Consider the following 13,558-nt stretch of genomic DNA (forward strand, 5'->3'; position numbering starts at 1 on the left):
ACCTAAATTATGCTTGTTAACATTTGTTGGTGTCAGGTTCGGACTTCACTTTAATAGCGAAAGTTGATTCAACCAGCCTGACAAGAAAACCTGCCATGAAATGGCTAAAGGGCAAGTGGATGGACCTTGGCAGCAAGGCCGGAAAACACATGCAGTTCAAAGAGTCGTATGACAGAGATACTAAGGTGTGTGCATGATAGCGGACGGGAGGCTGACCATTTTTTAAAAGCATGTACGCATGAAAACTTTATTGAAGTATTCTGCCTACATATTGTATTTTATATGACCATTTGGGCTTAGGTCTTGGATCGGACACGGCTGTTGTTGTTTTTTTTTTTTCTTCGATGTTTGATCCTGAAATTTTGACCTATATCAAATTGATGTATCGCCTCAAGCCACCCCTAGTTTTGGCACCAGGCTTTTTTTTAGGAACGGAGGGACAGCGCAAACTAATGGAGGATAACCATTGGAATGAGGACATTATAGTGTCTCAGAATGTGTGTTATGGACACAGCCAAGACAGACACGGTCTTCTTCGTTATCTAAAAGACTCCCTATCACAGTCCGTCATTTGATCAATCCTAGAGTCCATAAAAGACCGTAGTAAGCCTTGCCTATCGACTCACAATATGAATTGCTTTGACGAGCCAGCTCAGACTAATCTTATCTCAGCAGGGTCATCTTGAGCTTCCCACCAAAGTTCCTCAGACTGCTCCCACTCACCAGGGAGCTTTTTTGTGAACTTTAGTCCGTGAACTGCCAGACCCCTCTTACATTCCGTACTAGAACTTTCTCACCGGTTAATTCCTCAAGGGGGGAGGAAACTAAACCCGCACTTACTGTATCCACATCCCTGGACCTTTGCACTTGGCCTCCGTAGTGTTGAATGTTGAGTTCTCATTTAGTCCACATCCATAACTGCACTGCATCCTCACCACCACTTCACTAATGGTGTTGATACATTGGGAGATGACAAAAATAACAGTGGCTAATATGAGAGAAGGTGACAGATTGATCCCAGATGAGTGTGTGAATGAACGTGTGTAACCAAGATTGTTGTTTGTGAACGTGATCTGATTCTCCTCTACAGATCTATACCTACGAGATGAAGATCGTTAAAGTGAAGCCTGCCGACGCCGGAGGCTACCGGTGTGAAGTGACAGCAAAAGACAAGTGCGACAGCTGCACTTTTGAAATCACCGTTGAGGGTAAGTCAAGTACACACACACACACACATACACTAATGCTTTAATTTTAACTAGTCATCATGTGGGTTCTCTTATTTCAGCTGCCCAGCAGGAGCAACAGGCGGATATTTTATCTGCTTTTAAGAGAGCGTAAGTATGTTAAAGCCACTCTTGACATTTGCCTACTGACACCTCTGCATATAAGCTGCATCATGTCCACTGCTTATAATGTCTTGGGCATGTAAGCCCGAAATACTGACATGCCTTTTTTATTTAGTTATTTATTATTATTATTATTATTATTGTTATTATTATTATTTTATTTTTATTTTTTTATTTATTTTTGTTGTTGACATGACTGTCCAATCGATTCAGTACAGTTCAGTCAAAGCACTTGTCCTTCAGAGCTCAGCATATCGGAAGATTTGTAACTTTTCAGGCCATTTCTGACAAAGCAACTCTTGAAACCCAAAAGACTAAGGTTCCAAAACATTGACGTATACTTCATAATCAAAAGGCATTATATATACATTACTTAATTATAGTAGTACTGCAGTAATTATTAGTAATACCATTACTAGCATACCAAGAACATTTTGTGATGTTTTTTTTTTTAATTACCTTATTACCCGGACTATAAGTTGCACTTTTTGTCATCCTTTGGCTGTGTTTACGACTTACACTCTGGTGCGACTTATATATATTAAAATATGCAATTTCACATGTTTGTTATATTTACACTGACAGCCTCCAGAGGGCACTCTAGGCTTGTATACCAGTATCTGCTACTCCTGTACCACAGAAAATGTAGTTGTTCACTATTTTTAACACTGACTGCGACTTATACTCCGGTGTGACTTTATTTTAAATTTTTTTGCTTCTGCTTTATTTATTACTTTTGTTTTTTTTTTTTGCTATAGTTTTGTTGAATAGTTTTGTTTTAGATTTTTTGTATGATGAATTCATCTTTATATATATATATTTATATATATATTGTCTCATGTTGTTATACACAGTGATGCTGGAGAGGATGAGGGTGAACTGGATTTCAGTGCTCTGCTCAAAGCTGCAAAGAAGTAAGAGTCACATGTTACTTTGTATGATTATACAGCACACGGTGCATCGGATTTCACTGTGTTTGCCTTTCTGTTTGGAAACACAACACACTTTTCTTAACAGAAAGAAGAAGCAAGAAGAACCCGAAATTGACGTGTGGGAGTTGCTTAAAAGTGCCCATCCGAGCGAGTATGAGAAAATTGCGTTTAAGTATGGCATCACTGACCTCAGAGGCATGTTGAAACGTCTGAAAAAGATGAATGTGGAGCCCAAACATTGTGAGGGTAAGTAAAGTGAGGCGAGGAGTGAAAGCTTTTACAACAGGTGATCTCAAGTTGCCGCACTTTTGTACCTCATTGCGCATGTCTGTGTGTGTGTGTGGTACTTGGCTGTATGAATGTCCTGAAATAAACGGATGGGAGGCTAGAATTACCTTTGGAATGGTTGGAAACATTCAGCCCTACTTTTTTTTCCCCCCCTGCAGCTTTCTTGAAGAGGCTGGAGTCATGCTACACTGTGGACAAGGGCAAGAAGATTGTCCTGAGGTGTGAAGTGGTTGATCCTGATATCCAGGTCAAATGGTTGAAGAATGGCCAGGAGATCAAACCCTCAGCAAAGTAAAGAAAATCAAAACAAAATACACATACCTATTTTGTGTTTTCATATTTTGGCAACATACTGTATTTGGTATTTGGCAACATATTTGAATGTATAAATATTTTATTTTAAGTTTAATTTTTTGATTTTTTTTTAAATTCTCTGTTAGAACTTATTGAGTTAATATATTTGTTTATAGACAAACTGAACTAAAATTTGAGTACTTTTCTTTATACAAGCACATAAAAATAATACACAGTGATTATTAAAAGGTAAATCATTAATGAAGTTAAGGCATAAAAGATGGAACAAAAGAACAAAGGGAGGGGGAAGTATTTGGCATTGTGGACATGTTTAAATGTTTGAAGGAAAGTTTAAAGTTTAACTCAAGGTCAAGGTTTTTTTTTTTATCCTGAAATATGTGGATTTGTTCTTCCACTTCGGCCTTCATTTTAAAAGGCTGTGATTTGTACCACAGTAGAAGCTTTTAGAGCACAAACACAGATGAGCGTGGACGTTTGGCACAATCACAAACACATTGACTGTTCTGTGGTTCACACGAAAAGTTTCAAAGACGTTTGCCGAAAAAAAAGAATATAAACTCTGGGTGGATGATTGATTGAAATTTGACTAATTACTGTTGTTGTTTTGCACTCATCTAGGTACGTCATGGAGGCAATTGGAAATATCAGAACTCTTACTATCAATAAAACAACCCTGGCTGATGATGCTGCATATGAGTGTGTGTTCGGCGAGGACAAGTGTTTCACGGAAGTGTTTGTCAAAGGTGCACCTTTTTATTCAATGTGACCCTTGGTTTCCATCCGTCAACTTTTTAAAGTTCCATCAACCTTTATGTTGACTCGTCTCTTGTGGCTTAATGCAGAGCCTCCTATTACAATCACTAAACTCATGGATGACTACCACGTGGTTGTGGGGGAGAGGGTAGAGTTTGAGATCGAGGTGTCTGAAGAAGGCGCCCACGTCATGTGGTCAGTATAACTTTTTGTCCAGTTTCCCTAAATGTTTGAAACACAAGGAACTCTTATGGCTTTCTAGATCTTGATGCTTGTCTTAGCTCGTTTTTTTGTTTCGGTTCCGTAGTGTAGCGGTTAGCATGCCTGCCTCAGAGAGCAGAGAGTCCTGGGTTTCGATTCCCAGAGGAACCGCGTGCTCGGGGCAGCCTGTTAACAGCATATCTGCTACTAACACAACAATTTCCCAAATATCGGATCTGTGTAGTCCAATTTTTTGTAACCAGCCTGAAATATTTACTACTTACTGTATGAAGTGAGGCCTTATTTCTGTAGATATATCATTTATACAATTTATTATTATTCTCTAGGTTCTTTGAGGATCAGGAGCTTCACAAAGACAAAGACTCCAAGTATCGCTTCAAGAAGGATGGAAAAAAGCACACACTTATTATAATGGAGGCTACACTCGATGACATCGGAATGTACCATGCCTGGACAAATGGGGGGCATACCAAGGGAGAGCTGGAGGTTGAAGGTACAACTCCAACATGCCATTGGCACATTATTTTTTCATACCATTTGTTATCTAATGGGGCGTTTGCACCAAACGCAACCATACGCAATCAGTGTATGTGATGCAAGAACACGCAACATACGTACTATCAGGCGATGCTTTTGAAGCTCCTAACGTGACACAAATGAAGTTGGAAAAATTGAGCTTTTCAGCGACATCCAATCAGGGACAAGTTTATCCCAACGAGAAGGGCCAAACTTAGCCAAGAGGTGGGGCTCTCTGGTAAGCTGTTTAACTGTATCCTGGTGACAATGAGAAAAAGTGAATGACCCCATGATTCGAAAAAAATATTTGAGCAGAAAGGTACAAGCGTTTCAAGCTAATTTTCCCGTGACCAACGCGTTTGGTGTGAACACAGCGTTACAACAACTGACAAATCACTACAAAGTAAATACAATTTTTTTTTTATGTGGGTAACATCTATCTTTGGTATTTCACCTGTTCCTAAAAAATGGAATAAAATAACTTTCTTGGGGCTTCTTTAGTTCTAACTAAATGATAGAAGTAGAATTTTTCTGCATGTTCTCATATAATGTATGGAGTATAATATTTCCAGAAATAAAAAATAAATAAAAAAAACTACTGGAACAAACAAACACATACTGACCCACCCGCATATCCACTGTTTCTCTTCAGAAAAGGAATTGGAGGTATTACAGGACATTGCAGATCTGACCGTGAGGGCCACAGACCAGGCTGTATTCAAGTGTGAAGTGTCGGATGAAAAGGTCACAGGAAAGTGGTTCAAAGACGGTGTTGAGGTGCAGGCAAGCAACCGCATTAAAATGAGCCACATCGGCAGGTACAAAAATGCCGAGAACCTTCATGAAACGATTGCATGAACTAACACTGATCTTTGTCACACATGTGATCATCAAAAAGCAACTGGAAACTATGCACCTAAATATTACTGCTATCTAGAGCAGTGAGTACAATCCAATGTGTAGATTGTGTAGAACAACTAAATAATTTTTCCACTACGATCCACCAGATGGCAATAGAAATATAAAGAACAGAGACTAAAAATCTTCTTGTGTCTCTTCAATTCCTGCGAGTGCATCAGCGTTGTGTTTAACTAAACACTCCCGGATTTCACATACATAAGTGATTTGAAACGAAGATCGTTATATGTCGTTTCATACATTTGTGACATGTTTGATAGTTCCTTAAAATGTGCTGTAGCTCGAAAAAGTTCAGAACTATTGATCTAAAATACTATTTCTAAAACATTCGTAATCTGCAATAAAGTGTATAGTAAAATATAGATACTGTAATGTTAACGAAGGAATAACAAAATTTAAATTAAAAAAAAAATGAATTAAGTAGTTTTAAGTGATATAACTCCTTATAATTTTCTCTTGGAAAAACAGTAATGAGACAAAATAGTAATTTCCAGAAATATGCTGTGCACAAAGAAACTAGATACATTGATGACACGCGTTCAACATACGTTTTCCTCATCAGATACACTCTATGTGTTTCAGATTTCACAAGCTCACTATTAATGACGTTAAGCCAGAAGATGCGGGAGACTACACATTTGTCCCTGATGGATACGCTCTGTCTCTTTCAGCAAAACTCAACTTCTTGGGTAAGAAAAGAGCATTCTGTGCCGTTGATGCGTTATTGTTGTCGGCAAAAGATACACAACAACATTTTCACCCTAATGTTTTCCCTTCTCTAAACAGAAATTAAGATCGACTACGTGCCTAGACAAGGTAAGAAACGCACTTGAATGCAGTTTTAATTGAACTGCCATGAAAACTGCCATAATTAAGAACGCACACGTGACTCCATTGACTCTATCTACATATATATGTTACACTTTGACCAGAGCCTCCGAAGATTCACCTGGATACCACTGGAAACATGGTCTCTCAAAACACTATAATAGTGGTGGCGGGTAACAAGCTGCGTTTGGATGTTGAGATCTCCGGTGAACCACGTCCCACTGTTGTCTGGTCAAAAGGAGATGTGGTTAGTATTGAACGGCTATATTGGATCAATAACAGACTGTGTCAATTCTACCACTAAATATATAAATAACATCTGTCAATAATATCAAAATAAAAATAAAAATCCATCCTTTATTCACTAACTGCAAACACCTCTGCTGTATATCAGGGGGTAAACTTATCTCTCACTTCGTCCTCCTTAGGGGCAGTTTTTTTTTTTTAAAAAAAGAACCCTTTTCTTTCTAGCCAATTAAAGAATCCGAGGGTCGTGTAAGAGTTGAGACCAAGAAGGACCTGAGCTGCTTCATCATTGAGGGGGCGGAGAGAGATGATGAGGGCAACTACACCATCATTGTCAACAACCCTGCTGGAGAGGACAAGGCTGTGCTGTTTATTAAGATTGTGGGCAAGTAATTGGACGTTGCACAATTGACCCTTTTGTAATTACAAAAGTGCTGACGGCATAGCGTAATTGGACTTGGATATTTTGTGACAGATGTCCCTGATCCTCCTGAGAACGTCAAGTGCACAACAGTGGGCGAAGACTGTGCCACGATGGTGTGGGATGCTCCCCCGTTTGATGGTGGTGCACCAATCAAAGGTAAGCCTGTGATTTGTTTCTTTTTATTGCTTATTTACTGACATTAAAACACTGCTCTATGGATTCAAACATCAAAAATCTTGATCTCAAAAGATCGTATTCAGCCCTCTGTGTTCAGCTCCTTTACAGATTTTGGGACCCAAGTAGATAGATAGCTAGGCTGTTGGTGTAAACTAAGATAAGTGACACGTTAAAGCTAAACACAAAAACGCTATTAGCCTTACACACAAAACAGTGAAGTAGCGTAAAACACCTCACGCCTTAGGGAAACACAGATATTGCAGGGTAAAGGCAAAACGACTGAAGTCTAATCACGACATAATTTAACCCTTTCATGCATGACAGCCTCTACAGTGGACGCCTGAGAATCCACTGTAGAGGCTTATATGCAACACTGCCATCAAAACCTATTCTTATCATAGAAAATTACATTTTAATAGCTGTCCACTGTAGTGACCGTCATGCATGAAAGGGTTAATAATATTATTTGGACAAAGCATCTCATTCAGAGAAGGTTACTAAAGAATTTCCAAGGTCCTCAAAATTCCAGAAAGCACAATATAGACCAGGCGTTGATCTATGGGCCACAGTGGGTCCTAAAATTTGACAGGGGGGCCGGGTCAGGAGCGTTCATTCGGACTAAGACAAATGACATGTAAAAGTCATGCATGAATGCTAAAATGCTTTTAGCATTTTCTACGCCATCAATTGGGGAAATACCGGCACTGCAGGGAAAATGCGAGAGTATAATTTAGAAATCAATAACCTAATTTAGACCAGTATGGTCAGGCCGGATTAAAAAACCAAACGGACCTCATCCGGCCCCCAAGCCTTAGTTTGCCCATGCCTAATATTGACTGTCCTCATGAAGTAAATGATTGCTAACTGGGAAGTTGAACTATATTTAATGCTTTTACGTCACTAGGTTATCTCATGGAGAGAAAGAAGAAAGGCTCATCCAGATGGACGAAGCTCAACTTTGACGTGTATGAATCAACGACATATGAGGCGAAAAGGATGATTGAAGGCATTTTCTACGAGATGAGAGTCTTTGCTGTCAACAGCATCGGCCTGTCTCAGCCGAGTCTCACCTCCAAGCCCTTCATGCCCATGGTAAGTTCCACTCCTTTTTTTTTTTCCCTTTCTACGATATTACTCCCCGAAGCCATCGTTTTTTACAGCTTCTCCATCTTTCCCACGCAGCCCCAACCAGCGAGCCAACACGCCTGACGGTGCATGATGTGACAGACACCACCTGCAGCTTGAAATGGCTCGCCCCAGAGAAGGTCGGAGCTGGAGGCCTGGACGGCTACGTGATTGAATATTGCAAGGACGGAGGTGATGAGAGAACAATGGATGTTACAACATACATATAGCAAAAGAATTTCGGTGTGGGTCTAGCATTAAGGGATGATATGGTATATAGCAAAGAGCTAAAAGCATTGCCATCATAGTGCATTGGAATTTAAAGGTCTTGTCTTAAAGCCTTACCATTTGAAAACCCACCCTGGATGTCAGTTTATCTTGGGACAGTGGCCAATAAACTAGGTTCAAACAATATTGTCCTGTTACTCTAACACTCATTTAGTTTATTTCCCGTATTTGTTAAATAAAAAAAAAATAAAAAGAATTAGATAACTCAGCAACAACTAGGAATCGCACCAACTTTTTAAATTGACACTGAACTTATAGCAATAGTTTTTTTTCCCCATTAAATTACATTACAATACATTTAGCGATTTACAATTTGAGTCAGTCAATCAACAATCAAGCTACTGTAGACCTACAAAATACAAATACACATAAAAAAGTAATAGATAATAAATATTAAAAAGACAGTTATAGCAGTTAATGGTCATAGTAGGTCAAAGAGTAATTCTTGTTTTTTTTTTAACAAGACATTGTAATGACATTCCTGAGAAGAAATCTGATTTAGTGCCACAAGATTGTCAGGAAAAAGTGAATCTTGTTATAACTGATGTTGTAACGTGTTGTAATGTATGAGTACAATTTTTGTCTACTTCTAAGAAAACCCTGGTTACTTCTACCTTTGGGAAAAGGTGTCAGTTTATTATAATATTTATATTTTACATAAAATGTTTGTTGACGCACTACTGTTCTGATGATTTTGTCTCTTAGACACTGAATGGGTGCTGGCAAACCAGGAATTATGTGAGAGGCAGTGGTACGTTGTCCGTGGCCTCCCTGTTGGAGAAAAGATCAACTTTAGGGTGGTGGCGGTGAACGTAGCTGGACGCAGCCCTCCTGCTACATTGCAGCAGCCTGTCACCATTCGTGAGATCGTGGGTAAGTTGTGAAAATGAGAAAGGCAATATGTACACAAACGTAACATACCGAAATCCTGTAAATACAGTGGATCTTTATATAGAGAGATATATAATGTTTCTATCCCTAATAACATAGAGATGGTGCAGAGGCAGAGCAGTATTCATGATTTGATATAACTGTATAGTTATTGATACGATCATTTGATGAATAAATAAACACCTTGCTCATCCCAAGTAACAGGGAATAACTTCAGTTGCTGGAATGAGTTGTTACGTTTTCCGCTACAGAACACCCAAAGATCCGTCTTCCTCGGGAACTAAGAACCAAGTACGTCAGACACGTTGGTGACAAGATCAACCTGACCATTCCCTTCCAGGTAGGCCCTACACAAGTTTATCCTTTCTAACATTCAAATTTAAAAATGAAATATGTATTACCCACACAGACAGCGAAAAGAAAAAAAAATAGCCAAGATTGAGGCTTTGTACTGTAAGGATTTGTAGTAGTAAACTACCTTTGTTCCCCAACAGGGTAAACCTCGCCCTGTTGCAACTTGGTTGAAGGATGGTCAACCCGTTGATCCCAAGGTGATCAACGTCCGTAACTCTAACGTGGACAGCATCCTGTTCATCCGCTCAGCGGAGAGGGAGCACTCAGGAAAATACGAGCTGCTCTTACAGATTGAGAACTTGGAGGACAGGGCCACCATTGACATCAGGGTTATTGGTAATTATTGTCAGGTTGCGATGTGAAATAGTTGTATCAAATAATGTCCTAAACCAAGATTCTAACCCCAGACTGGATTTTCATGTTTGATTTGAACAGAGAAACCGATGCCTCCTGTGAACGTGAGGGTGACTGAGGTCTGGGGCTTCAATGCAGCACTGGAGTGGAACCCTCCCACAGATGATGGCAACAGCGAGATCACTGGATACACCATCCAGAAGGCAGACATGAAAACCAAGGTGGGAAAGAAGTAGAGTTTGGCGTGTGGTATTTGGATTATTCCTAATGTTTACTGTGTACGTGCTTTTTTGTAGTTTTCCTTATTTGGTCATGAAAGCTGAAAGCTAACCCTCTAGCAAAGATATCACTTGAATTATATGTAACAAAATATAATGATAATCTTATACTTCCAATAGCTCGCTATAAACTTACTTAAGTAAGTTAAGTAAGTAAAGTTGTCCACCATAAAAGGCACTCAATGTATTCCACAATGCACCAGGAAATCTGGTGTATAGCGGGCAACTACAGAAATTTACTGTGCGCCGCAATAGCATCTGAAACTGTCCACAAAATAATTAAGGAGTACGGAGCAGGCAATTAACTGCAACATATTGTTTTTAAAATTAATCGGCTGCCACTAAGTGTAAAAGTAATTGTTCTGCCTGTCACAATGGCGTAGACCAGGGGTGTCAAACTTAACCTTTTCATGCATGACGGTCACTACAGTGGACAGCTATGAAAATGTCATTTTCTATGATAAGAATAGGTTTTGATGGCAGTGTTGCATATAAGCCTCTACAGTGGATTCTCAGGCGTCCACTGTAGAGAGAGACGAAAGGGTTAATTTGATTCATGGGCCGCATACAGCCTAATTAGATGATAAGTGGGCCGTAGGAGTCTAATCATAACATAACATAACATTAGCTACATTTTCATATTTAGTGAAATGAAGTTTTACAAAACATCTCCTGAACATGAAGTGTTAGTGCATTATTTTATTTTCTAAATTCATCAAGCGAGCTGGTTTTGGCCCTTGGGCCGTATGTTCGACACTTCTGGACATATAATGTTTTTCAGACCAATTGAAAAGTGCAATTGGATCATTTTCTGCAGTACATGGGAATCACCCAGCAGCCAGCTATATGCACCAGTATTGAATTTAACCACATTACATGAATGATCTCTCTGTTTTTGTTTTTTTTTTGTTTTTTTCAAGTTACAAGTTTTTTGTTGTTTTTTAATTTAATCTCTTCTACTTCTTCTAAAGGAATGGTTCACATCTTTTCTACTTCTTCTAAAGGAATGGTTCACCGTTTATGAGCATAACAAGAGGACACACTGCACAGCGTCAGATTTGATCATGGGCAATGAGTACATGTTCCGTGTCTACAGTGAGAATCTCTGTGGCCAGAGCGAGGAGCCACGTCAAAGCAAGAACACGGCTAAAATTGCCAAGACCGGTATTTACTGCAGAGCGTTTTTAACATGTAGTCTGTGTGGTCTATATTTGTTATGGCAAAAATTTATAGTTTAAAATGACATCTTTCGCCTCTTTGGAAAGGTCTGATACAGAAGCAGACCAACTTCAAGGAGAAAGACATGTGCTGCTCACCAATGTTTACTCAGCCGCTCATCGACAGATCTGTAATAGCTGGCTACAGCACTGCAATCAGCTGCTCTGTCAAAGGACTTCCAAAGGTAATTTTGATTGGTCTACTGTTTCACAGTAATACTTACTCTACAGACGTTGTAAATAATAAATATATGTGTACGTACATAAACCAAACATGCTTTATACATACATTATATGTTGGGGGATATTAAATGCATGTACTGTAGCTGTATGGCACAATGTAATTGAATTCTTACAGTATACTGTCACTGCTACACAATATAAAAGTATATTTTTAAAATATGTTATATATTTATATATTTTATATATATATTGCTGTTGCTGTATACAACTTTTATATATATATTATATATTTTTTTTAAATATATATGTTTTAATTTTAATTGCTTATGATCTCCTAGCACCCCTTTGTAATTCACTGGTAGAACCCGATCTACTTACTGGTTTACCAACATACAGCTGCTTTTTCTCTTTGCAGATCATTTCTAACATGTTTATCTCTTCGGCAACAATTTTGAATTGAACTATTTGAAAATATATTTTACATTAACTACCGTAATTTCCGGTCTACAAGTCGCTACCTTTTTGAGACGCTTTGCACCCTGCGTCTTAAACAGTGATGCGGCTAATTTGTGGATTTTTACGGGCTAACGAAACTCATACCGCTAGCTAACAATGACTTTTCTGGTAGGCTACTGTGTGTTATACTAGTAGCGTATGTCTGTGAATGGCTGTGTGCGTATATATGGGTGGCGCGCGAGAGAGAAAATGGTAGCTAAAGTTGAGAGCAGTTTGAGTCCTGTCGTGTTGAAGCGTCAGTTGGTTTTAGAGGAGCTGTTAAAACACTGTTTATGTTCTGTTGTGGTCGGAGTGTCTGATAATAAAGACCCCAACTTCCCTGTTTCTGTTTACCTCGTATGTTACAACGTGGACACCTGCGACTTATAGAGTTCTGGCTTTATATGTACAATTCTTTTTTTCTTTTTCAATTTAGTGGTTGCGGCTTATATTCTGGTGCACTCAATAGTCCCGAAATTACGGTAGTAGTCTCTTAGAAAATACGTTTTTATGTAAGCAGTTGGACATTAATTGAACTGCTGTGGCCTCTGTTAAGGAAATCCCTTGGAACAAACAAAGACAAACATTTAAATAACAATATTAACACTTTTTTTTTTTTTTGGGATCCAATTTAAAAATACATACCCTTGGGAATCTCCATAGTCTAATACAAAATTCTAAGTCTAAAATGTTTCTTCTGTTTCATTATCTGCACCACAGCCAAAGATTGTATGGATGAAGAACAGAATGATCATCGGAGAAGATCCCAAGTATTTGATGCAGAACAACCAAGGAGTCTTGACTCTTAAGATTCGTAAGCCAAGCACTTTCGATGGAGGAAAGTACTCCTGCATGGCTGTGAACGAGCTGGGCCAGGCTGAAGTGGAGTGCAAGCTGGACGTCCGAGGTAAGAAGGAGATCATGTTTATGAAACATAGTGCCTCTTAATTACAGTATAATTTGTAATATATATTGATAGTTGATTTTAATGGAATTCTTTTTTTGGATTTTTTTTTTTTTTACTTGAGGCCTGTAAATTCTCAGAGGAACTATATACCTGCTACAGCTACATGCTGTCACTGTTATACAATATAGAATTTCTTTATATATATATTTTATATATATGTTATTTATATAAAATATATATTATATATATATAAACATTTGTTACAGTTTAATCTGAAATTAATGATTAACCATATTTTAATTTTGGAAATATTAAATATATATTTACTCCTATAAACCAAATATATGTGTCCCCCAATCAGGAAAAAATGCAATGATACAAACTTAAATTTGGCGTAGTAGCTTAGTTAACTACCTCAAATCCTGAAATCATTGCCTTAGTCAAAATGTGAGACTTTTTCTTGTCCATATTTTTTTCCAAAACATACATACATACATG

The 13,558-nt window shown here is 38.4% G+C and overlaps 1 protein-coding gene across 1 annotated transcript in view; it reads left to right on the forward strand.

Moving 5' to 3' along the window:
- The window catches only part of LOC103382023 (myosin-binding protein C, fast-type-like), a 26,531-nt gene extending 13,415 nt beyond the window's left edge, over positions 1-13,116 (forward strand). Inside the window, exons 6-29 of the mRNA XM_008314672.3 lie at positions 37-185; positions 1,091-1,208; positions 1,289-1,337; positions 2,204-2,263; positions 2,367-2,527; positions 2,728-2,860; positions 3,503-3,627; positions 3,727-3,832; positions 4,186-4,352; positions 5,028-5,193; positions 5,876-5,982; positions 6,080-6,109; positions 6,226-6,368; positions 6,593-6,752; positions 6,843-6,947; positions 7,873-8,057; positions 8,147-8,285; positions 9,087-9,254; positions 9,524-9,612; positions 9,767-9,962; positions 10,062-10,201; positions 11,263-11,422; positions 11,524-11,660; positions 12,874-13,116. Of these exons, the coding sequence (XP_008312894.1) occupies positions 37-185; positions 1,091-1,208; positions 1,289-1,337; positions 2,204-2,263; positions 2,367-2,527; positions 2,728-2,860; positions 3,503-3,627; positions 3,727-3,832; positions 4,186-4,352; positions 5,028-5,193; positions 5,876-5,982; positions 6,080-6,109; positions 6,226-6,368; positions 6,593-6,752; positions 6,843-6,947; positions 7,873-8,057; positions 8,147-8,285; positions 9,087-9,254; positions 9,524-9,612; positions 9,767-9,962; positions 10,062-10,201; positions 11,263-11,422; positions 11,524-11,660; positions 12,874-13,101 (3,221 nt within the window). The 3' untranslated portion in view covers positions 13,102-13,116. The remainder of the gene's footprint in view (positions 1-36; positions 186-1,090; positions 1,209-1,288; positions 1,338-2,203; positions 2,264-2,366; positions 2,528-2,727; positions 2,861-3,502; positions 3,628-3,726; positions 3,833-4,185; positions 4,353-5,027; positions 5,194-5,875; positions 5,983-6,079; positions 6,110-6,225; positions 6,369-6,592; positions 6,753-6,842; positions 6,948-7,872; positions 8,058-8,146; positions 8,286-9,086; positions 9,255-9,523; positions 9,613-9,766; positions 9,963-10,061; positions 10,202-11,262; positions 11,423-11,523; positions 11,661-12,873) is intronic.
- Positions 13,117-13,558: the final 442 nt, after the last annotated feature.

The sequence above is a fragment of the Cynoglossus semilaevis genome, chromosome 8 (assembly GCF_000523025.1).
Source record: "Cynoglossus semilaevis isolate Cse_v1.0 chromosome 8, Cse_v1.0, whole genome shotgun sequence".
In the NCBI taxonomy this organism is placed as follows: domain Eukaryota; kingdom Metazoa; phylum Chordata; class Actinopteri; order Pleuronectiformes; family Cynoglossidae; genus Cynoglossus; species Cynoglossus semilaevis.